Source organism: Osmia bicornis, chromosome 12, assembly GCF_907164935.1.
Source record: "Osmia bicornis bicornis chromosome 12, iOsmBic2.1, whole genome shotgun sequence".
In the NCBI taxonomy this organism is placed as follows: domain Eukaryota; kingdom Metazoa; phylum Arthropoda; class Insecta; order Hymenoptera; family Megachilidae; genus Osmia; species Osmia bicornis.
In genome coordinates, this window is record NC_060227.1 from 4347024 (window position 1) to 4374025 (window position 27002).

Consider the following 27002-nt stretch of genomic DNA (forward strand, 5'->3'; position numbering starts at 1 on the left):
TGTGGCGCTCTTCACCGACGACCCTCATGGCATTCACGTATGAAATTTTTCCTTATGAATACTAACCGACAAGACGAAATCGCGAGCTTGATTTCGCGATGTCCTCACGTTCGGACCTTGTCGAGTGGATTAAAATGAACGGCGTATCGCAAAATCAAATTCCACGCCAAACCACCTGCTTGATCGCCATCGAAGCACGCTTACCTGCGATAATAACGTGCCCATAATAATAATAACGACTTTATTTTCGAATACGATGACCATTATCGTTCGGACGACACGGTACTTTTAGATTCCTGAAATATTTCTTGGGATCTAGAAATCATTTTATACGAAACCAAGATTTAATATAAAATATATCAATCAGAGATAGATTTAAAGTATGTATCTTTAATATGTAGAGGACGATGAACCCGTGCTTGGAGTAATGATTTATTTAAATTCTTAATTCGATGTCTTTTATCTTTTTGATATACATTATATCTGGGGGCTTAATTGACATTTTTGGTACAATATATTTGTGAGACAAGCGTGACCTAATATTATAATGTAAAAGGTTAAAAGCATGGGTGATTTCTTATTTACGTAAAATATCTTGGATGCTTTGTAAACCGATACGAAACTGCAGGATGTTTTTTTCGTCTGTGACCTAGAAAGTTTTCTTTTACCAAGTACAATAGCCTGCTGCATAAAATCTGTCCAGAATAATTGCTGCAATCGCATTGGAAAATTTACTCAATTTTCCAACAAGAAAAAGAGAAGAAAACAAGAATATGGAATTGAATAATTTTTTATTTAAAATTATAAATACAATATCATATTTTAAAAAAGGTCACAATTTTTGAAAATATTAATAGCCTCCAAAAACTAAAAAAAATTGATTAAATTTAAATGAACACTTTTTAAATCAATTTATTACAGATTATTTGATCAGGACAAAAAATGTGTAAAATCTTCTTTAGTGGTTCGTTTCAGCATGTAATAAATTGATTTGTAGTACAGAACTACTAAAAAAGAGATTATAGATTATTCAATTTCTAAATAAATACACGAATGTGTGTTTAATAATAATTTATAACAAAATCAGTAGTCCTTAATCCGCGATTATTCAGTTCAATGTTTTAGCTATCTCCAGAGCAATGGTTAAAGATCAGAAGTTCAGCTGACGTAACTTAACCTAAAAACCGAACGAAATATTTCGTCTCCCGAAGACACACCATTCTGATAAACTCTAAAATTTTAAATAAAGTAACATATATTATAATCTGTTTAAATATTTCTACAAATGAACTCTATTGATTGTGTAATATTTCAAAAAACACGTGCTCCTCCTGCACAATCATTCACTTATGCAAACGTTATGCGCTTCGTACTGTCAATTGACCTAATCATGGCTCTTCTCTCCCAATACTTAATCCAAGGAACGCACGTGATACATTTATAATCGGATTAAAGTGTAACTGTGATACATCAATTAGCACGAGTCGCTCGCGGCTCACTAAACTCAATTAAATGATTCTTATCAATTTATTGCATGCGCTGGACCACGTGCGCGCATGCGCACTTTGTTCTTAGCGTACTATCCTCGCTTTTGATTGGCTGACGTAAAATGCATTCGAGTTAATTCATGCATTCGGTTCGATTACGAAACGCATAAGTTACAGAACAGCCACTTGGAAAAAACGAAAGAAGAAATCTCTTGATCTCGTGAAAAAGACACTTATTTTCATCAGGATTTCTTGCGGTATTCATTGCTACTTTGACATAGTACTAGTCAGTTACATTAATGAATGATGTATCACATCTCTCTTCTAGCCATGTTAATTGTAGTATTCTTTTATTTTTAAAAGCATAGCACTCATTAATGTACCTATAATATAAATATTGTACTATTTTATATTTCCTAAATCTACCGAGACAAAAGTAGGCTTATCGTTAATTTTTTCTCATTTAATTAAATGAGAATTCCCAATGTTAGAAACCAATGACACACCATATGCGTCCTTTAAAGAAACCCATGTTAATTACTATTCAAGCTGTATACGAGAAATAAAATTATACTAAGGTAATAAATAACAATGGAAAAAAGTATGATAAAACTAAGTTTTATTTATTTTAATCGAATTCTTAATTACAAAAGAAAAAGAGGTCCTTGTTGGATTGAATTCTTAGTAGTCTCCTTTGGTTACAGCCTTCGAGCAAGGAGCAAACGAGACCTACCCATAATTCCAATCATAAGGAACATCGAAGACAGAAGGATGCTTCGGCAAGCAGCACCTATAGTGCCTTTCGTCAGTGGCGAAGGAGCACGTCCATGGGCTCGAATCGATCCAACAGTGTTGGATCTAGTTCCACCAGGGCTCTTGCCAAACTTCCCAATGATTCAGCAACGATACAGAAGATGGAACAGTTCCCTTTGGTTCTCTCCGACGCAACTATGCCAGACGAGGACCTCTCGTTAAAATTTCTAGCGTTGGTACTGGTCTTTTAAAAATGTCCTTCCTCTTTGTAATCATCTGTATACTCTCTTGTAATAATAAAAATACATTTTTGTTATTCGTTTTGAAATTAAATATTTATGAGTAAATTGGTATTTATTATTTAAACAACTGTTTGGCGCCTTTGAAATATATAGAAATTTATATCTAATAAATATTGTATTTTTTTTTTTTTAATTCCAAAATAAATTGTCCAAATTTTGATAAATTTTAATTTAAATCTTTCGAATTTCTTATATCTAACGTCTCTGTATTTTTGTTTTCAGAATGCCTTGGATCTAACAGCACCAGCCAGTGATGTTCTGCTAAAGAACAGATTAAAATCCTGGTTCCAGTTGTCGGGACACCCGGACGGTTTCGCTCCGGCTGGACCCGGCACTGTTTGGAAGAGAAAAACAGGAGGAGCAGAAAATACTGAAAGGATCGTTTACGAAGCCCTCAGCAAAGACAAAGACCTTCGAGACTGCATACCAAGGTAAATAAATGATAAAACACAGTAACTTGATTAAAATTATTTCTTCTACCAATTAATTAATCATTTCTATAAACAATTTATTAAGCTACTGTATATTAAATTATCGGGTTATTAAATCTTCAGTTTGGTAATGTAAAATGTCTATGACGATTTCATGACATAAAAGTATCTCCAAATAGCACATATGCCACATCAGATTAAAGCTTAATGTTCAAAGAATATATGTGCCTAAAGCTTCCATTATATTTATAGATACTACCGAGAAGTGGATTACAAAGGGGAGACATTCATCGAACTGCAGGATTTACTCTTCGGCTTTAACGATCCACACGTGATGGATATCAAGATGGGTACAAGAACGTTCCTAGAATCCGAAGTGTCGAAGACGATCGCAAGACCTGATCTCTACCAGAAAATGATCGCTGTTGATCCAAACGCGCCGACGAAGCAGGAACACGAACAACGTGCTGTGACAAAATTGCGGTACATGCAGTTCCGTGAACAACAGAGCTCGACCTGTAGTCATGGATTCAGGATCGAGGCAATGAAGCTACCTGGTGCACCACCGATTACCGATTTGAAGAAAGTAAAATCCCATCAGGAAGTTCTTGACACCATGAAGCTGTTCTTGGGAACGCGCGAAACCACCCGCGTGAAACTACTCGCACGGCTAAAGAGTCTCCGCTCCAAAATTGAGGCATCTGAATATTTCAAAACTCACGAAGTACGTATATATTTATTCTATGAGACGATCTGTAACTTAAATAACATTGTAATTTAATAAGAAGAAATAGTGTTTGATTTTTAAATATCTACTTATTATATATGTAACTTAATTTTCAGATAATTGGCAGCAGTATCTTCATGATCTATGACAACGACAAAGTTGGCGTTTGGTTGATTGATTTCGCCAAGACGCAGTCGTTACCAAATGGCCAGAGGGTGACCCACAGAGAGCCATGGGAACAAGGCAACCACGAAGAGGGATTCCTCTTTGGTCTGGACAATCTTATTTCAACGATAGAGGAAGTGAATCTTTCAAAGGCGTAGTTTTTACGACAGTTTCTATTAACGAAATCCACTTTTGTAAATATTTCATTTTGGTCTCATAACAATCATTTTTATTTATACTGATAGACTAGAGAAAGAATCATTTAATCATCTTCTTTCATCTAGACAAATACCCTCATTTCATTTTACAAGTATGTTTATAGTATATTTAAAGTTATGTAATATTGACTTTTATTTGGCTTAGTATTTCTCAAATTTCTGTGTATTGTCCTGATTCTCTCGTAAAATATTTAAAACAGTGAGACTGCATTATATATACAAATTATTTGAAATAGTTTTTTGATACACAATGATATTTAAGGTATTTGGAGCGGAAGACTGCTTGCTACTGCATTTTTTCTAGAAAATATTTAAGCCCATCGTGAATTTTCTAAATAACGCTATACGATATTTTTAGCATACATACAAAGTTTACATTGATGTACAAATATATTGTAATTTGTTAGGCGTGATCTTTAACAGTTATTTATGAAGACAAGATAGGTTGTAAGATCTTCGTATATTTTTAATAAAATACTCGTTATTATAATTATAATTAGAAATATCGTTGTATCTTTAACTAGTAATTAATGAATTACTTTTTAACTGCCAAGAGTCTAATTACACTGTCTAAAAATGTTTCGATATCCATCGGCCTTAGTTTTTAAAAAAAGTAAATTTTTTTATTTTTAAATAAACTTAAATTCGAATGAAACTCTATAAGAACTACATGATGGAAATCGGAATAATTTGTTATTGGACAGTGCTATCAATAGAAATATTTATATTAAAATGATTTTGTTTAAAGTGTATAAATTATATAAAATGCATTTTTTTTATAGTATCTATCAATGTAATTTGCGCCAATATTTGCTTTTTGTTATATGCTCTAAGGTATTAAATGAGAGACAAATAATAGTATAAAATGTTTTATTCAACGATATATACAAACACTTAAAAAACTATAAACAATTTTAATGAGATTAGTATCGTTCAAGTTTTAATCATATTTACATTTACATAATAATAGTAGAAAATAAAGCATAATAAATAAATCAGAGTTTCCCTATTTATAACCCTTTTCGTGGTGTTACTCATCAATAACTGATTCAAGATCTAAATTGGATACTTCCGTTGTATTTTTTAACTTTGAGTTAATTATAGATTCGTACCACCGAACTTCGGCTGCTGCCAAACATCTTGTCCTATGAAAATAACAATGTTGTATTATGTTTTCATACCATTCACTACATAAATAGTAATTTATAAACATGTAAGATGTAAAATGTTAACAGTTTGGCAATACGGCTGGCATTGCATAATACTACTACTATATTTACTAACTGATCAAGTCGGTCATTTAGTGGCTTTCTAACAGGATTCCATCCAGAAACTGGCTTTTCATTAGATACCATCACACCTCGAACAGCGAAGGATAAAATAACTTTAGTTAAATTGGGATCCTGAAAATTATGTAAAGTAGCTTCAGTAAAATTTGTCTTATGTAATTTGCTTATTTCGTACAGAAATTAGCATACCCGCCATTCAGAATTTAAAGCATCTGCTAAGCTTAAAATATTTGCACAAGCATTTACTTCATCTATCCCTCTCATAGTATTCAAATAATTTTCTTGAAGAAAATGCAAGAATACTGTTGCTTGTGATTGAAAAAAAGCTGCTATTTCATCAGGATTATGAACAAACTTCCAGCTATTTCCATCCTTGGTTCCTGTCAATTTCATTGTATTATTAATTACCCTTATTAGAAGTATTATGCTTTTATCAACTATAGAAACCTATATTTACTTTTAGGATTAATTACTCGTCCAATGCCATGAAGTAATCCTAAATTGACTTCTCTGCTGCTACAGTTGTTTTCTTGTTCTTCAGGTACTGTTGTAATGCAAAAAGTAATATAACTTTCCAAAGTCAAACCTGATGTAATTACCTTACTTACCTTTCAACGAAATAAAAATAAGATTTAATAACGAATTTCTAATATCTCCTATACTATTTGATAGTATCTCATCAACTTTACTTTGACAAACATACAGCATCTGTCCAGCAATAGAATTTAAAATACTGGATGCTCGTTTTAGCGCATTTTTCATCGCGGTTTGTGTAACAGGATTTATACTAAATTTGTAAAAATAAATGGTATAAGTACAAGCAAACAATAAAAGTTAAAATAAAATGTAATAATTTTTAAGAACTCACTTGATTAGATCAATGCCATATTTTTGTCTTATATCAGGTGGAAATAATGTTTGCAATAATTTTGAATTTCCTGTTTCTGTACATATAAATATTATAGGTTCTTTTCCAAATTCAAAGTATCTTCTATAAGTAAAAGTCAATTATAATCAAGGTAACAACATGAATCAGTAGTTTTACTTACTGTATAAGGGAATGGAAGCTATTTTTATCTTCAAAATAGACATTTGGAAACTCTTTAACTAGAAGTAAACGTTTAGAGTGATTACTCAAGACTGAACTATATCTTGTAGCCCTAACTAAAAATTCCTCAAATCTATCTCCTTGTCTCATTACTCTATCTGAAAAATAATTGAGAATTATTTAACTATTTACCAAATGAGAATAATTATTTGCAAATTCATTTGAAAAAGATGAATTACTATTTTCATCCATGGCTTGATCAATAGGAGTAATCCACTCTGTAACATTAAAACCATTTTCCTTGGCAAGAACTTTAATTGTTGCTGTTTTACCACAACCAGATGGACCACACAAAATCAATGCATAGGGTTGGCCTCTTTTTATTTTGTATTTCAACCAATCTAACATTTCTTGCTGCTTTTGTTTACTTACAACCAATTCATTAGATTTTCGTGGTTCACAAGCTTCCAATAAAGCAGTCAGACTACTTATATTTTTTTTCTTCTGAGTTATTTCATAAAAACTTGGAATTTGTGAAATATCATTTTTCAGTGTTTGAGAAAAAATACGTTTAGTTGCTGGTGATTTCTTCACTGGTTCACAATCAAATGATGGCATCAGCCAGCTGCTATTCTTCTAATAAAAATCAAAGATAAGTTTTAATTATTGAAAGATATAGTAATTAGAACTAAGACTAACTAATCTACATCTTACGTATTAAAATTTGTATGGTAAAAGAACTATCAATTTTTTAAATATGTACCTACCTTTGAATTAGCCATATTGTAAATAATGTTATAATAAATCTTTCACTTCCGTACATCAGCTGTTATAGAAATTGCAATTTTTTCAGTCAGTAACAAAAAGTCGACTTATTCCTACTACTTTCGAAAATATGTGTATATATTAATTAATTTTGCATCACTCTTCATAATTCTGTTCCACGTAAAAAATCATATCGCAAAATTTCACGACTGATCAGATAAGTACCATTTGACCATTCGACCTAGAGCGCAGTGAAAATTATTCGGTCTTCCAGCAACCGTTGAACAGGACGGTAGCCTCATTTTTTGAACTCACTAAATATACTCATAAGATATAATATTTATTATTTTATCCCTCTTAAAAAACTTGGCTCAACATCCATGTTATTTATTATTTTTGCCCTTTTAGTGGACCTCATTACAAGATGGTGTTATTAGTGGGACCCACAGAGCCCCACTAGTCCACATTCCTTGCATCTCTGCATCCCTTACATTCCTGTATCCCTTACATCCCTGCATCCCTTACATCCCTGCATTCTTTTCATATCTATATTCCTTTCATCCCAACATTCTTTCCATCCCTACATTCCTTTCATCCCTCGATTCTTTCCATCCCTACATTCCTTACATCTAATCATCCCTTATACCCCTACATTCATTTCATTCCTACATTATTTTCATCTCTACATTCCTTTCATCCCTACATTCTTTTCACCCCTACATTCCTTATAATAAATATATTATAAAGACTGCTTCGAGTAAAGGTAAGTAAAGGTAAGTTGGTTCCATTTTTCGGCACCAGAGGGCACTAATTCGACATCGAGATTTTAGTTCACATTTTTGCCGCCAGAGGGCCAAAATTTCTGCAAAATTTAGTTCCTTTTTCTGAAACCAGATGGCGCTGACTCGAGGTCGAGATTTTAGTTCACATTTTGCCGCTAGGGGGCGCTATTTTTTCGAGATTTTCGCGAAAATTTCGGAAAAACAGCGCCCCCTAGCGGCAAAAATGTGAACTAAAATCTCGACCTCGAGTCAGCGCCATCTGGTTTCCGAAAAAGGAACTAAATCATGTCGAAATTTTGGCCCTCTGGCGACAAAAATGTGAACTAAAATCTCGATGTCGAATCAGCGCCCTCTGGTGGCGAAAAAGGAACTAAATTTGTATAAAATCGCAGGCCTTATGCAGAGATGTAGGGGATGTAGAGATCTGAGGAATGCAGGGATGTAAGGGATGAAGAGATGTAAGGAATGTAGGGATGTAAGGGATGACGAGATGTAAGGAATGTAGGAATGTAAGGGATGACGAGATGTAAGGAATGTAGGAATGTAAGGGGTGAAGAAATGTAAGGAATGTAGGGATGTAAGGGGTGAAGAAATGTAAGGAATGTAGGGATGGAAAGAATGTAGGTATGAAAGGAATGTAGAGATGAAAAGAATGCGGTGAGGTAAGGGATACAGGGATGTAAGGGATATTGGGATATAAAGAAGGCAGGAATGTGAGGAATGCAGAGATGTAAGGGATGTAGACATGTGAGGAATGCAGGGGTGTAAGGGATGAAGAATTGTAAGGAATGTAGTGATGAAAGGAATGTAGGGATGCAAAGAATGTGGGGATGTAAGGGATGAAGAGATATAAAGGAATCTGGGATGGAAAGAATGTAGGGATGGAAAGAATGTAGGGATGTAAGGGATGAAGAGATATAAAGGAATCTGGGATGTAATGGTTGCACATAGGAGTAATTAAATCAACACGTTCTTCCTTCTGATGAGTTTATTCAATAAGCTAAGAAGATAAATACAGCAAATTAAATGCGGCAGTGAAATTACATAAACGACGGATAGACATTAGAGGACGATTGTTACACTGGTTGTGTCCTCTTCATACGACCTGATATCATATTGGGGTGTTAGGGACCCCCAACAGCCAGTGACGTTCTCTGGATATCGAGCTGATCTCATATTGGGGTGTTAGAGATCCCGAAACACGTACGACACTCTTTACCTACCGACATTATGGCACCCGGGGTGTCAGGGACCCCGAAGAGCCGATGACGCTCTCCGGATACCGCCCTGATATTATTTTGGGGTGTTAGGGACCCCAATGCATCGGTGGCTCCTCTCTACATACCGTTCTGATATCGTCTTGGGGTGTTAGGGATCCCAGCGGCTACCTCTGCGCACCGACAAAATATCATCTTGGGGTGTCAAGGACCCCATGATCATGATCGCCTTGGATACAATGGCGCGTTCGTTCTTCTTGTATCTGTAGTCACTGCTGATATAATATGAAAAATTGAACGTTACGACAACTACAACAACGTTCATTTATAGTTCAATTGAACAACAGAGTACTACTGTATTCTATATTCTGTAATTCGTATAAATTTTGAAGTGTGATATTATAAAAGTTTTCCCAGAAGTTGTAGGGATTACATAGGCTAATAATAAATGAGATTAAATCAAATATATTTAGCTCAAAATATATTGAAAAACATGGCATTTAATTATTATGCTGTTGCCCGAGGTCGAAATGTTGGAATTTATAACACCTGGTAATAAATGTTGGCTTTTTGAATTAATTGTTTAAATTATGTTTGATATAAACTTTCTATTTCTGTTAAATAAGGAATGAATGTCAAGATCAAGTAAACAATTTTTCTGGCTGTGCATTCAAAAAATTTCACTCAAAAGCAGAAGCTGAAGCGTTCATCAATGAAAGGGCAGATGCAGAGCCAAGATATGGTGGTAGATCAGTTGCTCCTACATTTACTAAAAGGTATAGTAAGATATACTATAGTAATAAATAGAAAGAATATATACATTATTTAAAAATTTTTATTAGACCACTATCACAGCCAAGGGACTATTACAAAGTTGTTGATGAAAATCCATATTTAACAGAACAAACATCAGCAAAAAGGAGAATATGTTCAGCACCTATCAGCAATGATCATGATGTAAATATATGTATTTTTATCATATATATAATAAACAATTTTAATGGATTTTGTACTTTTGTATTTATAGAGAGCACCTGGAGAGTATATTACTGACAAGGATGGATATGTGAGTGTATATACAGATGGTGCATGTAGTGGAAACGGTCGTGAATCTGCAAAAGCAGGAATAGGTGTTTGGTTTGGTGATGACCATCCCTTGTATGTTTACACATTTTAATTACATTCAGTTTTAAATATTGTATAGAAATCTTATTCAAACCTATTAATTATAGAAATGTATCACGACCTGTTGATGGCAGAGCAACCAATAATATGGCAGAAATTCAGGCTGTGACTACAGCTTGCCAGCAGGCAAAGAGAGCAGGTATCAAGAACTTGAAGATTAATACAGATTCACAGTTTCTTATTTCTTGCATAAATGATTGGATGCCAAAATGGAAACGTAATGGATGGAAAACTTCAACTGATAAACCTGTTATAAATAAAACTGAATTGTTGGAAATGGAAGGGGCACTTAGTTCCTTAAATGTAATATGGGTAAGAGTAATACATGGTTGTTTTAATATCACATGTTAAAAATAATATCTAATTTTTATTTGAAAAGCAATTGATCTTACTGTTACAGAACCATGTTAATGGTCATGTTGGAATCCATGGAAATGAAATGGCTGATAAATTAGCAAGGGCAGGTTGTCAGAAATACTAAACTACTTGTGTAAGATATGATATAAAGTGAAATTTCTATATTTGGAAGTAATATGTTTTAAGTTTACAATGTAATTTACATTTATAATGTTTAATATGTTCTGTGAAAATACACATAATGAGAAATAAAAGTATAATTACTTGTGCATTTTTATTTTCAAATATGACTCTTAATTAAGCTTATAGATATGTGTTAAGTTGAGGTTGCTGTGTCAAGTATATCTTCAATATTATTAGTGGCTTGTCTTTCAGTTAATTGTGGGCATATTTGCTTCAAAAGAATGTATATATCTTCTGGTGATACTTGAAGTGTTAAAAGTTCCAATATGATGCTGTAAATATAAATCGTTAATGTTTCTAATATCAATAAATTATTTAAGTTTGATAAATTTCAATATATTAATAACCGTGACAGTCCATTATGTTACATTTATTATCATAAAATATCGAAACACTGATATGTAAGGTTATGCTACTGAAATCTTCAAGCACTGGTAGAGGTTATGCAAATGTATTTTTTGAATTATTACCGATAAACGCCTGGAACTGCCGAAATTCCTGCCAATTCTGCCAGTGCTATTAATTCAATTTGATGAGCTTGAGGGAATGTCATTTTTTCTGATATTTGTAAATACCAAACAATAAGAAACTTACTTCGGCGCGGAATGTTTGTTTTGAAGAACATACAACAGACGATTCCTCATCTGCGTTTGGGATAACATTTATAAGTCAATAAATAATTGGTATGCGGTACTTTTATTTTTACAACATTATTAGAAAAGTTACAAAATGAATAACTTAGATTGGGGTTGCTGGAGTAATTAGTATAGAAGGTACTTTATGCTTAAATAAGTTATATTCTTCATTATTTATATTGTTGGTAATAATCATTTTCTCATTAGGATGAAGTGAATTCTCATTGTGGCAAGTGGAATTAAATGAATCATTCTCTTTCAAATCATTCAGTTCTCTAAAGATTTCCTTACTTATCACTTCAATGCCATTAGAGGTATTAGTTTCACTGGATATACTATCACCAATATCACTGGTAATAAATATTTTATCATGTATCCAATGTTTGCTTATTTTTTGGAAAGACAAATTTTTTAGTTCACTCATACATTTCCCAGACCAGTTTGATGTGCTCTGCTGGAATGATGTATTGCTGCTTTCATTGGACTGTTCCAAAATTGTTTCTAAATCCCTAGAACACCATTTGTTTAACACATGGATTGATGTATTATGCAAAGACAACATATTGTCCATATTAGAATCTTTTATATTCTCAGATGTTGGACAAAGATCATCATCTTTTGGCAATTGATATAATGGATCATTATCATTTATTTCAACTGGATTGTCTGATTCATTAGTTGAACAAGAGATACTGAATTCTTTTATATGTTTCCTCCCTAAAATTTCATTTAACATACGTTTTAATTCTACTCTTAATGGAACATTTTTATTTATTTCATATGTTTTTACGTTTTGTTGATCTTTTAAATTATTTGAATTCTGTGACGATGCAAGGACATTATTGTCCTTGAAATTGGACTTTGGACAAGGCAAGGAAAGCATACTTGTGCTATCAGTGTTTACTGATAAATCTGAGCAACTCTTGTATCCTTCTGCCTCACTTATATTTGATATATCAGTTACTTTTAAATTGTTGTCTGATGAAAAAGAAAATTCCGTTGTGTCATAAAAAATATCGTCGTCCGATTTTGATAAAATTTCTTCGTTACTGGATAAAAGTATTGCATCGTTCAGATTTTCTGATAGCTGTGAATCCTCCCCTAAATAAACGATATGTTGTAAAGAAATTTGAATCTTATTTAATTTTTAAATAGCCAAAATAAAATTAATAATTTATTATGTACAATCACAACCTATTACTGTAAGCTATGTAATATTTTTCTAAGTGGAATAATAAATTAAAAATATACAAAAATACTTGTACATTTATTTTAAATAACAAAATAAGTCACTCACAACTGAAGGTTGGTTTGAAATAACTGGAATCATTCATTCTCTAAAACAGGTCTACTGGAGAGACAATCAAAATAAGTTGACTGTGAAATGATTACCTTTGAACGTCTATCAAAGACCGTTATTATGTTAAGACATAGGGCGAATTTCTAAATATACACGTCTATACATTGTATTTCAATATATAACAGGTCTACTGGAGAGATAATCAAAACAAGTTGACTGTGAAATGATTACCTTTGAACAACTTTCAAAGACCGTTATTATGTTTAGACATAGGGCGAATTTCTAAACATACACATCTATATATTGTAGTACATAGTTTTTATAAATGTCTTGCTACATTTAAATATTGACAGTTGTATTTCGCGCTCGTAAAACAGTTTGATTAGCGCCATCTAGCGGATGGGATTCGATCTAACTATTTCTAATAGGAAAACAGGAAAAGAAGTAGGTATGCCAAGAGGTATGCTATGCACGTGCAGGGAAAAATCATTAGTAACTCATTTTATAGGAATATTTTATGCACTTTTATGATTGATTATTAAACTACACGCTTGTAGCTACTTTCACATATAAGTTTTGTAAGGATCCAGCCAGTAGTTAATTAATTATGACCAATTATAGGAGCGGCGGCTTGAATCTAAAGAAACGATCACTCTAAAAATTGTTAATAACCTATTAAATACTGGTAGGAGGCTCATAAAACTTACACTAGAAGAAGGCTACGACTCAGTTCTTTATTCTTTGATCATTGAAATACGGAAGTTAATCACCGGAAAGCAGAAAATTATGAAAAATCTCTACACGAAATAAAGGTACATTGAGCGGTTGATCTTCCCATTGTTATAATTAATTAATTACTGGCTGGTTTCTTACAAAATCTGTATGTGAAAGATGCTACGAGCATATACTTTAAGAATCAATCATAAAAGTTTAAAAGTTATTGGTGGAAAATGAATTATTAATGATTTTCCCCTGCACGTATATAGTGTAGCTCTACTACTTTTATGTTCTCTAGCTATCGGATGCAAGTTCCGAGAGCTAAGATGGCATAAATTCTGTAAAGTTGGTATGAGAAAACTGTGTAAAGCTTACTCTTTCTAATGCAATTATAAAAGTTCACAGAATAGTCCTTAAACTTGAGAAATTAATAAAAATTCGGGAATATCCATACGTCGGTACGGGGTGATATTATGGTTAGAATAATCAATATTTATTTGCTACTAACAAATTAAATATTACTATAAACCATTAAAGGACGTAGTTTGAACCTTTCTCTTTACAATACAATTATAAAATGTTATAAATTGTTGCTATGTACCGTATAATTAATAAAAATTCATTGGGTATTTTATGAGTTCAGTGAATACACAATTGTTACAACAATCATTAATTACTCAGTAATTACAAGTAAAATGTACACAAGAGGAAAACGTACACAAATAGAAAATTCTTGAGGCATTGCTCTTCAAGAATAAATTATGAAAGTTCGGTTTTTAATAACAATAAACGTGTAATTAACGATTATTGTGTATCCTATGCAACTTCTGTACTGCGCACACTGATCGTTATATAGATCACTGACTGCGCATTAACATGGGAACTTTTGCGCATGCGCGGAATCGTGCAACCTTTTTACGCATGCGCGGAATCGTGTAACCTCTTTACGCATGCGCGGAATCGTGCAACCTCTGCACATTCTACTAGCACAATTTATTATTTTATATGCACTTTTAATCAATTAATTTATTAAAATTATAATATTGTTTAATGTTATAATAAATTAAGTGGATAATTTATTTCCTTTACTAGTAAGACATAATAAAACGATGATAAGCTAAGTGTAATTAATTTAGGGTGGTATAGAATATTTTAGTTCCTATTTTAATTATTTTTGAAAATTGTTTTTATTCTAGGAGTACCGTCCCTATTCACAATCAGTACTACTTGAAATCATTTCTATATAAATTTTAAATAGAACAATTAAATGATACACTTACCTATTTATTGTATGTACCATAGTATCCCTTACTGATAGAATGACGTATTCACTTACTAACTACTAAGTACAGTATGCATCATAGTGTCCGTTCGTCTAGTGTATTTTGTAATTTCAAATAAATTATTGAAATTCTAAATTATTGAATATTCTAAAGCTTTTATCAGATGATTATGTTAATTATTTTAACGCTTTTATTAAATAATTAGATTTATGATATTTGCTGCAGTTGAACTTGGATTCCAAAGTCAGTGCTTTTTCACTAGACGAACGGACACTATGATGCATACTGTACATACCTAAGTACAAGTTCCGCATTAGAATTAAATAGCAATTAATGTGTATATCACATAATCAATAAAAATTCATTAAAATACGATTAAAAACTTTATTTTGGTTTGCTTCATAATTGGGAAAAATATATATAATGTTGCGTGTACCTGTAGGAACTTTGGACTACAGATTATGTCTGGGACAATTGTCGTTTAGGTAACATGATTAATTTAAGAGAAACAAAAATAAAAGAACAATTGAACTTAGAGAACGTGTCGAATAACGTTACCAACGAACAAGTTGCGAACGACGAAAGAAAAATGAAGTAGCTTAAATCTATACTAAGGCTAATGTTTCTCATTAAATCTAAAATTTATACATTGGTAACAAATGTGGTATAAAATATGGTATTCGGTATGTAATTTACGTGTTTCTGTAACACCAACAGAATGACAAAAGAGAAAGAACATTTGTGAAAGGCTGAATATCCGTGTATATCTCGCACTTTGCTCGTCAAATGCGAATTCGTTTAATCAAAACGAATACGGGTTTCATTTACAAAATGAAAAGAAGAAGGAAGTACGAAAATTATAGGATTATAAAAAACACTCAAATAATATACAACTTAGAGATTTGTTTAACATACAAAGCTGATGACAAAATGAATTTTATGCATGGCACACGGTTAACCAACATTTTGAAAAATCTGACGCTGAAGAACCCTGCTAGCATGTATAAAATTATGTACAGCATCACGAGAGATACAGTTTTGTGCTTCGTTCTTCGTTTTATAAGCGCACATTACCAGCTATTTCTGGTATTCTTTTCTGTTTGAAAAAAAGTTGGGAAATTTCTCGACTAGCGTACGTTGTATGACATGCATTATTTGAAATCTAAAAAAAGGTATCTGATACATGAAGTTTATACCAAACATAAATTCCTATTACAGTAGGAATCCCTCGGACAATTTGTCCTTTGGAAGATACACGTTAAATGCGTAATTTCAGCAGGGTTAATACTCTTCTATTTCGTCTCATTAAGACTCTCTCTCTCTCTCGCGCTCGCTCTTTCTCGATCGTTAAATTTGTAACGAATAAAAGCAACGCGGTGATATTACATTTAAGCCAACGATCATTTCGAATCCTATATTCTCATTGAAGTGTCTGAAAGTCTCATGTTTTTCGTTCGTCTTGTAAATACTTATTTTATGAAAAAGCGCTATGAAACTTGACGCTTCTTCTTTTACGAAATAAAACTTATTCTTTACAGATCAAACATATTTGTAGAGGTCCTTAAAAATATACACTTCTCTCTTAATGTTTCTCCTTCCTTTCTTATCGTACTCAATACGCGTTATATTCTTGGCCATTCTTTTTTTGACTAGATTCATTCTTAGTTGAATAGGTTATTTAACCCGATACACCAGGAGTACGAGGTTTATATTAATACGGTCTCGCCTTCTTAGCCGGAACACACTTCTGAATGTTCGTCCCAAGCGGCAACCTAAAATACAAATTTATTTAAGTAACAATATACAACTAATGGGTTAATATATTTAACAGTATCTGTCTGTTAAAAATGTAATAGAATAATTAATTAGCATCATTACTTGACATTCGCGGCTGCAATACCACTGGTGACCACAGCCTGCACACACAAATTGCGCTACACGTTCGTGACAACCTTGGCATCGCGGAGGACTATCTCTATCCTCTCTGGCGTCTCTACCACCTGAAGAAATGCGAGTCTCTCTATCCTCGATCACTGCTGATTCTTCTTCAACGTCCTCCTACAAAATGACAAAGTTAGTATCTACCCAAACGTTGACACCTTATCAGGTCTGTGTATCATAATAACAAATTTATGAATAAATTGCTTACCACATGAGATTGAACCGGAGTGTTAATGACCGGTGTTATTGTTATTTCAGTTCGAGCCTAGAAATTGATAATCGTTAGTACTATCGATACTATCGATAGAAAGTATTATTATGATGAGAATGGGAGAATGAAATACCTTGGAAGAAGATAGGAGGTCACTGATGGAAACCGGATTAGAGCCTTGATATGTCTGCAAAAGGTGCTGGGTTGCCGCACTTTGTTGTGGCATGGTCGCGGCTGTTGGTGCATTCCTTTCTCTTTCAGGTGCGGTGAGTAATCTAGCTAAAGTAGGTGAAAAAGTAGTGGGTCTTGGAGATTGTGATTTCGTGAGAATTCCATGAAGCAACGAACCACTCTGTTGAGGTAGAGTATTTTGAGGTGCCGGTGACGGCGCAACAGGATGAAGCGTCACATCCGGATAATTTTGAGGCGTTTTTACAGGCTCACCTGATACATTCAAACATTTCAAATGTTAATAATCATCACCTTTACTATAACCTTGCGACAGGACAGTTGTCTTTGAAAGCTAGTATTCTATTTAATTCTTTCAAGTATACCTTGTTGTTGGCTGAATTTCGCATACTGCACGAGCACGTCCTTAAAGCTTATGGAATTGTTAGGATCAACCGTGTTCGAGTTACTTTTACAAGAATCTGTGCTAGATGGCCTTGAATCAACGCTGTGCCCAGTTTCTACCATAGCTCCACCAGCTCCTAAGCCAACGTTCACCGAGTTTCTCATTCTCCTACCCCTGCGTATCATTTAAAGACTTACAATTAATTATAAATCAAACTTTGTATCGTTGTATTAAAATTCTGAACAATCCACTTTGTAAAATAAAACTCTATGAGAATTTTTGTTATCGTTACTATGACTTCAGTCTACTGTTGAAATGGATTCCAGATGTTATGAAACACCTTGTATTTACTGATACTGTCATCAGTAATTACCTGCGTGGAACTGCTTCAGGATGCCTAAGTCTATAATCAGCGATGATGGATCTAACATCAACGATGGCACCTTGACGACCTTCGCCAATTTGTCTATTTTCTGGGCTAAGCGCTTCCACCTGTTTCCGGCCGTTCTCACCTCCTTGCTTGGGAGGTGTCGATTGACGCTGAGATGATTGCTTGCTACTCTTCTCTTTCTTAAATGCCGGCGAATCTTGTGAACTGTCTTCGGGTAAATCGTCTTTCGATCCGAAACTTATTTTTTCTTTGGACAAAGGAGTTGTGTTACCGCTACTTTCCCATTCTGGGCCAAGCGTTAAACTCGCCGGTGGTAAAGTGTCCGCTAATTGTCCGTTACCTTCCATGAATCCCATAACTTGTCGTCTTCTTTCGATTCTCAGGTACGCTTCCTCCTTCAGCTTTCTCATGCTCAGGATCTCGTTCCATTCCATTTCTTTGGCACGCGCTAATTCATCCAAGGCCTGTATATTAAATAAAATTTATTTTTTAATAGAAACAATATTTTCTTCTTTTTATATATGAATTTAACGAATTTCAATTTACCTGCACTTCCGCTCGTAATTGATCAGCCCTCGCCGCGAGTTCATCCGCGGTGACTTTTTCGCAACCGACCAACGACGAGATGTACTGTTCCCTCTGCTCTAAACAGAACTTCTTCGGTGCAGAATTGCCGTTCGACGACAACTGGCCGTCCGTTGACTTCCGTTTCCTGCTACCTTCCGTTTCTGATTTCACGCAACGCGAGGCCACGCTTTTCTGTTGCACCGTATCCGTGGACGAGAGGCTCTTGGCCGTGGCTTCCGGTTCCGAGTCGCACTGAGGTTCCTTCTTTATCGACGCGGATCGGAGACACTCGACGGTCGTCGGAGCGGCAGCGGTCTCCTCCGGAAGTGCCGCTCCATTCTGTTGGTTCTGAGGAACTTTCGGCGAGGCTCTCGACAACGTATCGTCCTCCCTCGTCTTCTCGGCCGAGTCCACCTTCTTCCCGTTTCCAGCGGCACCTTCCATCGCGTGCATCTTGTTCAAACTGCAAGCAAACACATATCCCCCCTGATGAATAAGCATTTCCTGTGTCCTTCGGATATTTCATGCCGTTGTCCTTGTGCTACTCTGCACAACGCTTATTTAATATTGCAAAATGTCGCGTTCATTAATTCTCTCCATGATAATTAATAGAAGAAAATTAAAAAAGAAAAATTGTAAGTGCGATTAGCATAGAGTATCGTTGTTGCGTAACATTTCCAATTTTAATTTCAAAAAATATATTATTGTGTGACCGATTGTTGAAAGATTAGTCAGACAGAAAAACATTCGCTTTCCAGCGGTGACAATGATAAACCGATAAAGTGTTTGCTCGCAAAGTTTGTTCTGACCTTGCATAGAAAAATAGTTGTCATCGTTCTCAAGGACGTACGATGAAAAAATAATAAAAAACTGTTGGTATGTGTGTCTGTCTTGTCTTCATGGCATTGCCAGTGGAAATTTTTATGTCGCCGGGCGTCTGAAGCCACGGTGTAATTAGACGTGTTGCATAAAGGACTCTTAATTAACTGCGACGAATACACTGGGAATATATAGAACTAAGGCTCTGCTTGAATTTCTTTTAACTTGACAAAAAGAACCCTCGAACAGCGGAACCTGGATCGATCATGACTCAAACTTATAAAATATATACAAGGATATTAACCTAAAGTTAAATTTATTACTCTCAAATACAAACGTTTCATGTATTAGAAGAATAACTTTTACAGGAACAGTATCAAATTTAGAAAATGAAAATAATATGAAATACGAAATTATATTAAAATCGGGTCTCTCTTCATGGTCCGCCATCTCAGGGGTTAATGTGTATAATTATGTACACTGGGTCAGAAAAGTATTGGTCATATTGCATATTATTTGTCACGGGTATATTATATTAAATTCGACTAATTATTAATTTACCAAGCTGAAAAAATAAAGCGCCCCAATACCCTAAGATTAATAACTTTCGATCCCTAGTCATCAGCTAAATGGATCCCAGAATCTGATCCTTTCTTGGATCGATAGGACACGGATGAACGCGTCGAACGTGGGGTTACTCCCGCGACGAAGATGACCCACCCACACTACGGTCTTCGCAAGGTTCACCCTCAGCAAGAGGCACGCTAACAGCACGCGCACTAGAATAGAAGGTGACCACACAGTGGGGTTAACGCTTTCGCGCCTCCCATCCGCTCCACTGCCTACTTACTTGCAACACAGCTCCTCCACAGAACCATCCACATATCGTTCGAATTACTACCTAATCACCAACGAAAATTGTTATAATAAAGAAACTGAAATGTTAGTTGATTAATACTCCATTATAGTATCATAAACACCTTTTCTCCCAAGTCCAAGAAGCGTGTCAATCAACGCGTGATATCGCGTGATCAGATATTTAGCATCGGCGATCGATCACGCGATATCGCGTGTAATTTGAAGTGGATTCGAATATTATAATAGGAAAGAATCAGATGAAATTCGAGGCCTACGCCTGTGTCTCGGTTTACTACGAGAGACGCTGTATGGACGCGGTCGCTCAGAAGAGAAGAAACAGAGAAGGGGAAATTGCAGAGGAGGAAGGGAGAGCGACGATAGAAAGAGAGGACAAAAGAGGAGGGAAACGAAGTTCGTTGCACCCGCTCGCGTTCACTGCACTTTATAGACGCGGATATAGGTTTCGCGGTACCAATTCTGAAAAGCCCTCGAACTCTTCCTCGAGTCTTCTCGATGCTTTCGATCGGAATAAAAGGATTACAGCTAATTCTAGTTATTTTAATCGTCCCGTATGATACTATTGGCTCAACTTTTTTTATTATATTTCTTTTAGAATATAGATAAAATTCAAAGAAACAGATAAAAATAATTAAAAATGTAATAAATTCAAAGAAACAACCGATATGTACCTTTATTTTTAACCGTATGAATCAGACGTGACTAAGTGAGGTTATGTCTTTTAAGTTAGTTGATATTCTTCGTATCAAGTAATTACTATTAAATTTTTGTTTTAACAGAGGGATTGTAATTAATAAGAAAACATTTAATTATTATTACGATTTTTTTTAATGTAGCATAATTAGTTTGGATTTGCTGACTGTCGGTAAAATGGCAGCATCGGTAAAAGTGCACCCTCATATCTGCGTAGATCATGACACATAATTTACTATTTTTTTCTAGACAGAATGTAACAGGTGGTTACCAGTCGTATCGACTTTTGTTTTCAGTATTCGCTGGTTCGCCAATAATCAGATAACAAACCAAGAAGCACAACCAAAAATTTCGTATAAACTCTTAGTTTCATCGGAAAAAAAAAAAAAATCGACACTATACTTTACTTACTTTGCGTTATTGTAATTTTTATGGTTACCAACATCTAGTGCATAGAACTCTTTTGAACTGTCAAAAGTTAGTTGTAAAGCAACAATATAATAGAAATGAGGCAATATTCTACCTTTCACGCTTTCCTTATTCGCACGAAAGAACAGTAAAGTTGTTTAGCGATAGCGAAAGCGAAGGAGAAAGCGAAACCGACCAGTAAACGGTAACTACAATAAAATTCAGTGGAAAAACGAACACGCGTTAGAATGTAAAAAAAGAAACCAGGACATTAATAACTATGGCTTTGTAATTAATAACACTAATTTCCATGTTAATTGGATGTAACGAACGTATAACATAACGGTACACGTTGTAGGGTTAACACTTCCCTCGTACCACGTGATACACATGAAGGAACAACGATAGGATTAATATCGATCCTATTATCGAGGTCACTAGAATACCCTATATGTGATAGATTTACAGAAACCAGCGAGGTTAATGAACCATTTCTCAAACGAGCATGGCATCGAAGTCGATCGTAAAATATTTTTAGTCAAAGTTCAACGGAATACGTGATTTTGCTGCAGATATTAGAAGCTGCTCTAAAGTTACTTCGCCCCATTTCGCAGAGAAGAGACAGAACCATGATACAACAAGAACATCAAAATTTTCTTTAAATAACTTGACACAACTAATACTTCTTTCTATTATATCTATCATAGGATACATAGGGACTTTCACGAGCAGAATCTAAAAGAACAGAAAACAACCATTTTTACTTTGTAATAGAAAGTGGAACGCGTAAAACCAAGTTCCTGAAACGTTCAATCAACTGTCACACAGAAGACAGCGTTGCGTTCCCTAACCTATACATAAATTAGAGTTCCGTCTGTAACCTACGTACATTGGTCCTACGTGTCAGAGAACTTCAACGGCAGATTACATGTTCGCGAAACTGGTGTCCTTTTGATTGAAATGTTACGATAGGAATGGAGCAACGTGCACCCGCGAAAATAAAATGGAGAAACTGTTGACACAGGAACCGAGTTGCATGAGCGCACGTCGCATGCACCGTTTACACTCCACTTGCACTTTTCACCGAGCGCTGCCGCGAGCCGGTCGCGACGATCCTTTCTTTCTTCGGCTCCTCCACCCCGGAGATAGCCGGACGTAGTCGATCGGAGCCGATCGCGGGCCAATTGTTCGCGCTTCGCGTCTTTACTCAAGAAACTAGGCACTTGCCACTCTCACTATTGTAATATCCATGATCCCTTTACAGCGAGTCGGCAAAGGTCACGGAAGGTCGTTCGTCTAACGATAGATGAAATGAAAAAGAAAATTGTTCGGGATACGAATGAGGTACGGTGACCGGGCCGGTAACTGAAATCGCGTAATCCTACCCATCGTTTTCTCATGAGCTTCGAAAGCAAACTACGAACGAAAGTTCTATGACCGTGCGAGAGAACCGCTAGAGTTGTACACACTCCTCGAACGCGGAGCCTGTTTTCGCGCATTTACAGTTAGACGAAGGACGTCTAACCGACTACGAGGCGTGCGAGTACCACGAATACCGTGGAGTACGAGTACAAGTCCAAACGACGAGGACAACTAATAGAAACATACAGATATAACGATGGAGAAAGAGAGATGGCGAGAGGGAGAGAGCGGAGTGCAGCAGGTCGACCGGCTTAGGTGGGGTTGCCGCGGTTAATGCGGTGGCCCGAGGGGGGCGAGGAGATAGAAGCGCGCGCGTGTGCGTCCGCGCCTAGATTGGGCTAGGTTAGGTTAGGTTAAACGCTTGCCAAGGGACCTTGCAGCGGCGTCCTACTTCTTCTTCGCAAGCGAACGCGCGCTTTCGTCCTCCGTCTCCTCCTACTGTCCTCTACTAGGCTTCTATGTTTTACTTCAGATTGTTGCTGTTATAATCCCATTCGCACAATCAATTAAAATGTTTGCATTAATACATGCGTAACGCTGATAATTTATGGTTTCGTTATCATGAGAAACATAATAACTGTAACTTGAGAAAAAGTCACGTTGGTTTACCCACCTATCTACCTCCATACATGAAGACACATATCATGAATGAAATACAGCAATTGCAATGGTTATAAGAAACTACGTAACAAGGTAAAGAATTTTGGAAACAATGCGCAATAATTTGGTAAAGGAGATCATTTGAATACACGAAAATAGAATGTACTTTAAAATTGTAAATTGGAATAATGAGAGAGCAGAGGTCGACGTTAGCAACTCACAGCCGTCCACGGAAAGACACGTCAGAAAGGTCGACTTCGCGACCTAAGCGAGGGAAGAGCACGAAGAAGGAAACCTCTGTACGGTCGAAGTCTCGAGCTATTATTATTGACATCGAATGGTTAGGGAGACTCTTCTTTCTCACTCGGGCACGTCAGAAAGGTTTTCGTGCTAGGGGAAAAAGAAGAGAAGGGAGAATTTCGACCTTGGTTGTTCCTGAAACCGTTCACCACTTCTTATATTTTAAAACCTTACAGTTAGGTCATGAAAATAAAATAATACGAGTATTTAATTAATAATTAAATTCAGTTAATTAAAGAGTACACTGGGGTGCAATATAGACTTCTCTTAGTTAAGGATAAATTTTCAAGAGAGAACCTCCGGGTTCTCTAAAGAGATCTCTACCTGAGGGTCGACAGATGGTATCTAAAATTCCTCGAATTTCCGGTAAATGCGAGTCGGTCCACGAAATGCCAGGAGGGTAAGAAGGCGAAGAAGGAAACCTCTATGCCAGTTAGACTGGCGCTATTATTATTGACATCGAATGGTTACGAGAGAACGTGCTCTCCCGCCCCGCTCGCGTTCCTCTCGACCTAATTCGCGAACGCTGACGATCGGAGGAGCGTTCTCGCCTGCTCGAGCTGTCCCTGAGCGCCAAGGACGTTCTCGAGCGCGTTGGTGAACCGCGAGCAGGTTGAAGTTATCTTCTCGAAGCTCGCCACCTTACAAGGATCATCGTTACCCTTAAATGAACCAGCCTATTCTTTCCTTTCAACTAATGAGTCGCTGAAAAGAAAGCACTCTCTTCATAATCTCAGTTGCAATTTCTCTAAACAGAAATTACAGATCATTGAAATAACTCTGCAAGATATGCATGATTATTTCTTAACGCAAACTTTGCCGGATATCGAAGAGTCGCAAGGAACTGTAGCGGAGATGAACGAAAATGACAACGCGGCTCGAATTTCAGGAGATACTCGACGAGGCTAGATGCATCTGCCAGAAACGATCCGGTCGTTTCGTCCCTGACACCGAAGACCTTTCTTGAATATTGCCGCATCGGTCATAGGTTGAATTGGGTTACGTTTAGTTCGAACGATATTTGGTACACGATCCCTCGGATTTTCATTCGATTTTTCATTATCGCTCTGCAAATAGCAGCTCGACGCTCACCTTACGTCGACCTCGGTGACACGATAAATCGATAGATAGAGGCTAGAAGAAAAAGAATCCGGTCGTTCATGAATATCGGTGAACATTGATTATTTCCAATGATCTATAACGCTGCTACTTTCAACCGGTTGCAAAGCTTCGATAAAGAAATCACCATTTATCATAGAAAACCGTACGATTTTCGATACTGAACGTGAACAATGAAATTGCTGAGGAGGTATCGGTATTACCTGGTCGTAAAACAAATTGTTATCGCTTTCGAGCGATAATACAGTGAACGTACCGAAAATACCAGCGTTCAGATAACGATCGAAGGATCGTTAATAACGCGTACCCGTGAAATTGCAAAATGCAGTATCGAAAGGCGCGAGAGAAAGCAGTGTTTAATTAAAAAAAAAAAAAAAAGATGGTACGAAATAAAGATCGTTGCGACCGCATTGGAATTCCCGAAACCAGTCACGTGTTCCCTTCGAGGGGACCACGATGCAAATGGTGTTCTCCAAGCGAACCTTGCACCGTCAAGGACGCGTAGACGATCCGAGAAACTCGTCCCCGGTTCTGCGCTTTTTTCCACATAAGATCATGCGGCGTTCTACGAGAAACGACGATGTATCACGAGGTGGAATGACGAAAGGAGGACGGTCGATTCTCGGCCCGAGGTCGTCCGTAGGTCAAATCGCCGTCGCGGAGACGACCCTGGTCGGCTGTTTGTGCACCAAAGATGGTCGCGGGTCGTCACCGATCGTTTTCTCGTTTTTTCCAGCCGACCGATTTTCGACATGTTAACGCGCAATTTTACCGGGTCATCCAGCTTTCAAGGACTAACACACAGGGACACGACTTATTCGGTTACAGCGAATTTTAGGATAATTTTTTTATATTTTCATCGATTTCTTTGCTATTTCAAATATTATGAAATTTCTTTTAGAGAACCTCGATGACACCCTTTTCGTTTTAAGTCCTACCTAGAATTGCGTAATGCAGACGTTAATTAACCATTATCCACGGTGTTAAATTTTCTTTCTCTCGCAACATCTCTGGTTTATTGTGAACGGGTTCAGAAATTACTAGGCCAAATAAAGTCGAGACGAAAGATATAACTCGACTCTGAGGAGGAAAGAACAGATACGCGTCCTTGACGGTATCAGATTTGTGAATAGTTTTACGTAAACCAGTAGATATATTCTTCTCTCGGTGTATACATGAACACGTTTTACGGTGAAATAAATTAGAACGTTCCACGTAAGGCCCTAGAAATATTGACACGTATCGTTATTTTGGTTCGTGACCTGTGTGATAACGTTTCTCAGCCTCGATAACATACCGATCCTCTGTTTTTCTTACTCTTCGGCTTTCAGATTAACTACACGCCAGGTGTTTGAACGAGAAAAAACACGTAGCATGGGGAGAAAAAAAGAAAGTACGCGACGGGATAAAAAGGTTTAAACAGATAGACGTTATCTGCTTGCAAAAATAAAGTACTTTTATCAATGGCGAAACGTCTGAACCCCTGGAAAATATAATTTCAGGGGGTAAGACACGTTAGAGGAGAATTTCGAAAAGTAAAGCAGACGTTGAAGAAGCATTATCTGCACGTGTGTCACGGTAGATAAAGAGACAGAATTTTATTGGTCGATCCGGCACGGTAGACCGACAGAGCGTTCGTGGAAAGACGTTCCTCCGCATCAAAGAAGCGTTCTCCAGCACGAACTCGCACGAACTAGCCAAGCATTGCGTATATTGTACTTCCATCTTCACGCTTGAGCGCAGATAACGCGCGTTCAACTCTTACAATTGTAACACTTCATGAATTAATGATATTAATCGCTGTTTGACCTTTGTTCCAGATAAAAAAAGTAAGAAAAAAGAAAAGCGAAACTTCATCTGACTGTAAATGAAATACAACAAACGAATGTTCAAAGAGAAAAAATTAATAATGGATTCGTATAATAGTTACCTTGGGTGCCATAGGTAACAGGCTCGCGACTGAATCACGTTACCGCAGAAAAATTAACGAGACCTTACTAACAGTAATCGTTTAATAGCCATTTTATGCACGTGAAAAATTATGTAACGATTTTCCTGCTCATTATGCCTCGTCAATTTCTATCTTACCGTTTGAATTCATCGTAAAACTTGCCCCATCAGATGTACCGTCAGTGAAAATACAACACTTCCGCGGGGATTGTTTTTATTTGACGTTACAAGGTCGCTGCAACTCGTGACCTTGAAACGTATCTGCATTTGACTTTGAAACTAAAGGT

The 27002-nt window shown here is 36.1% G+C and overlaps 6 protein-coding genes across 17 annotated transcripts in view; 2 read left to right on the forward strand and 4 right to left on the reverse strand.

Annotated features, from left to right (window-relative positions):
* Positions 1-4869, forward strand: part of LOC114871346 (inositol-trisphosphate 3-kinase homolog) — a 29778-nt gene extending 24909 nt beyond the window's left edge. For 2 of the 3 annotated variants that reach the window (XM_029177124.2, XM_029177125.2), the window contains exons 3-6: positions 2192-2476; positions 2765-2973; positions 3226-3697; positions 3817-4869. In XM_029177124.2, coding sequence (XP_029032957.1) covers positions 2192-2476; positions 2765-2973; positions 3226-3697; positions 3817-4023 — 1173 coding nt within the window. In that variant the 3' untranslated portion in view covers positions 4024-4869. The remainder of the gene's footprint in view (positions 1-2191; positions 2477-2764; positions 2974-3225; positions 3698-3816) is intronic. The other variant, XM_029177126.2, reaches the window with a different exon arrangement.
* A 183-nt stretch (positions 4870-5052) lies between these two features.
* On the reverse strand, positions 5053-7683 carry LOC114871345 (cell cycle checkpoint protein RAD17). 2 transcript variants are annotated; one of them, XM_029177123.2, is made up of 9 exons: positions 7188-7683; positions 6660-7053; positions 6422-6578; positions 6241-6363; positions 5981-6159; positions 5830-5916; positions 5562-5752; positions 5368-5486; positions 5053-5228 (listed from the first exon to the last, which is right to left on the reverse strand). In XM_029177123.2, the coding sequence occupies exons 1-9, from the start codon at positions 7200-7202 to the stop codon at positions 5114-5116; spliced, it is 1380 nt and encodes a 459-aa protein (XP_029032956.2). In that variant the 5' UTR covers positions 7203-7683; the 3' UTR covers positions 5053-5113. The 2 variants fall into 2 exon arrangements, with proteins under 2 accessions (XP_029032956.2, XP_029032954.2); XM_029177121.2 differs by having other exon boundaries at positions 6660-7056.
* A 1791-nt stretch (positions 7684-9474) lies between these two features.
* LOC114871372 (ribonuclease H1) lies at positions 9475-10986 on the forward strand. The gene is made up of 6 exons (XM_029177175.2): positions 9475-9736; positions 9811-9960; positions 10027-10141; positions 10212-10342; positions 10417-10681; positions 10770-10986. Exons 1-6 carry the CDS (start codon positions 9633-9635, stop codon positions 10848-10850), a joined length of 846 nt encoding a protein of 281 aa, XP_029033008.1. The 5' UTR covers positions 9475-9632; the 3' UTR covers positions 10851-10986.
* Positions 10873-11620, reverse strand: LOC114871373 (mitotic-spindle organizing protein 2-like). Its single transcript, XM_029177176.2, has 2 exons — positions 11380-11620; positions 10873-11181 (listed from the first exon to the last, which is right to left on the reverse strand). Exons 1-2 carry the CDS (start codon positions 11532-11534, stop codon positions 11043-11045), a joined length of 294 nt encoding a protein of 97 aa, XP_029033009.1. The 5' UTR covers positions 11535-11620; the 3' UTR covers positions 10873-11042.
* Positions 11587-12878, reverse strand: LOC114871370. Its single transcript, XM_029177174.2, has 2 exons — positions 12842-12878; positions 11587-12645 (listed from the first exon to the last, which is right to left on the reverse strand). Exons 1-2 carry the CDS (start codon positions 12876-12878, stop codon positions 11648-11650), a joined length of 1035 nt encoding a protein of 344 aa, XP_029033007.1. The 3' UTR covers positions 11587-11647.
* Positions 12879-15214: 2336 nt separating this feature from the next.
* LOC114871324 overlaps positions 15215-27002 on the reverse strand; it is a 29969-nt gene continuing 18181 nt past the window's right edge. For 6 of the 9 annotated variants that reach the window (XM_029177078.2, XM_029177077.2, XM_029177076.2 and 3 more), the window contains 7 exons: positions 18508-18991; positions 17944-18425; positions 17551-17744; positions 17130-17440; positions 16994-17050; positions 16723-16902; positions 15215-16616 (listed from right to left, as the gene is read on the reverse strand). In XM_029177078.2, the coding sequence (XP_029032911.1) occupies positions 16575-16616; positions 16723-16902; positions 16994-17050; positions 17130-17440; positions 17551-17744; positions 17944-18425; positions 18508-18991 (1750 nt within the window). In that variant the 3' untranslated portion in view covers positions 15215-16574. The remainder of the gene's footprint in view (positions 16617-16722; positions 16903-16993; positions 17051-17129; positions 17441-17550; positions 17745-17943; positions 18426-18507; positions 18992-27002) is intronic. The other 3 variants (XM_029177080.2, XM_029177079.2, XM_029177081.2) reach the window with 3 other exon arrangements.

Coding starts and splice junctions, on each gene's coding strand:
- LOC114871345 (XM_029177121.2), bottom strand. Junction 6,579..6,659: donor TCAAGCCATGGATGAAAATA/GTAATTCATCTT, acceptor ATTATTTTTCAG/ATAGAGTAATGAGACAAGGA. Junction 5,917..5,980: donor TATTTTTATTTCGTTGAAAG/GTAAGTAAGGTA, acceptor GCATTACAACAG/TACCTGAAGAACAAGAAAAC.
- LOC114871372 (XM_029177175.2), top strand. CDS start 9,633: ATGAGATTAAATCAAATATATTTAGCTCAAAATATATTGAAAAACATG. Junction 10,343..10,416: donor TTTGGTGATGACCATCCCTT/GTATGTTTACAC, acceptor TATTAATTATAG/AAATGTATCACGACCTGTTG. Junction 10,682..10,769: donor GTTCCTTAAATGTAATATGG/GTAAGAGTAATA, acceptor TTACTGTTACAG/AACCATGTTAATGGTCATGT.
- LOC114871373 (XM_029177176.2), bottom strand. CDS start 11,534: ATGTTCTTCAAAACAAACATTCCGCGCCGAAGTAAGTTTCTTATTGTT. Junction 11,182..11,379: donor GCAGTTCCAGGCGTTTATCG/GTAATAATTCAA, acceptor TTATATTTACAG/CATCATATTGGAACTTTTAA.
- LOC114871370 (XM_029177174.2), bottom strand. CDS start 12,878: ATGAATGATTCCAGTTATTTCAAACCAACCTTCAGTT. Junction 12,646..12,841: donor TTTCAAACCAACCTTCAGTT/GTGAGTGACTTA, acceptor TCGTTTATTTAG/GGGAGGATTCACAGCTATCA.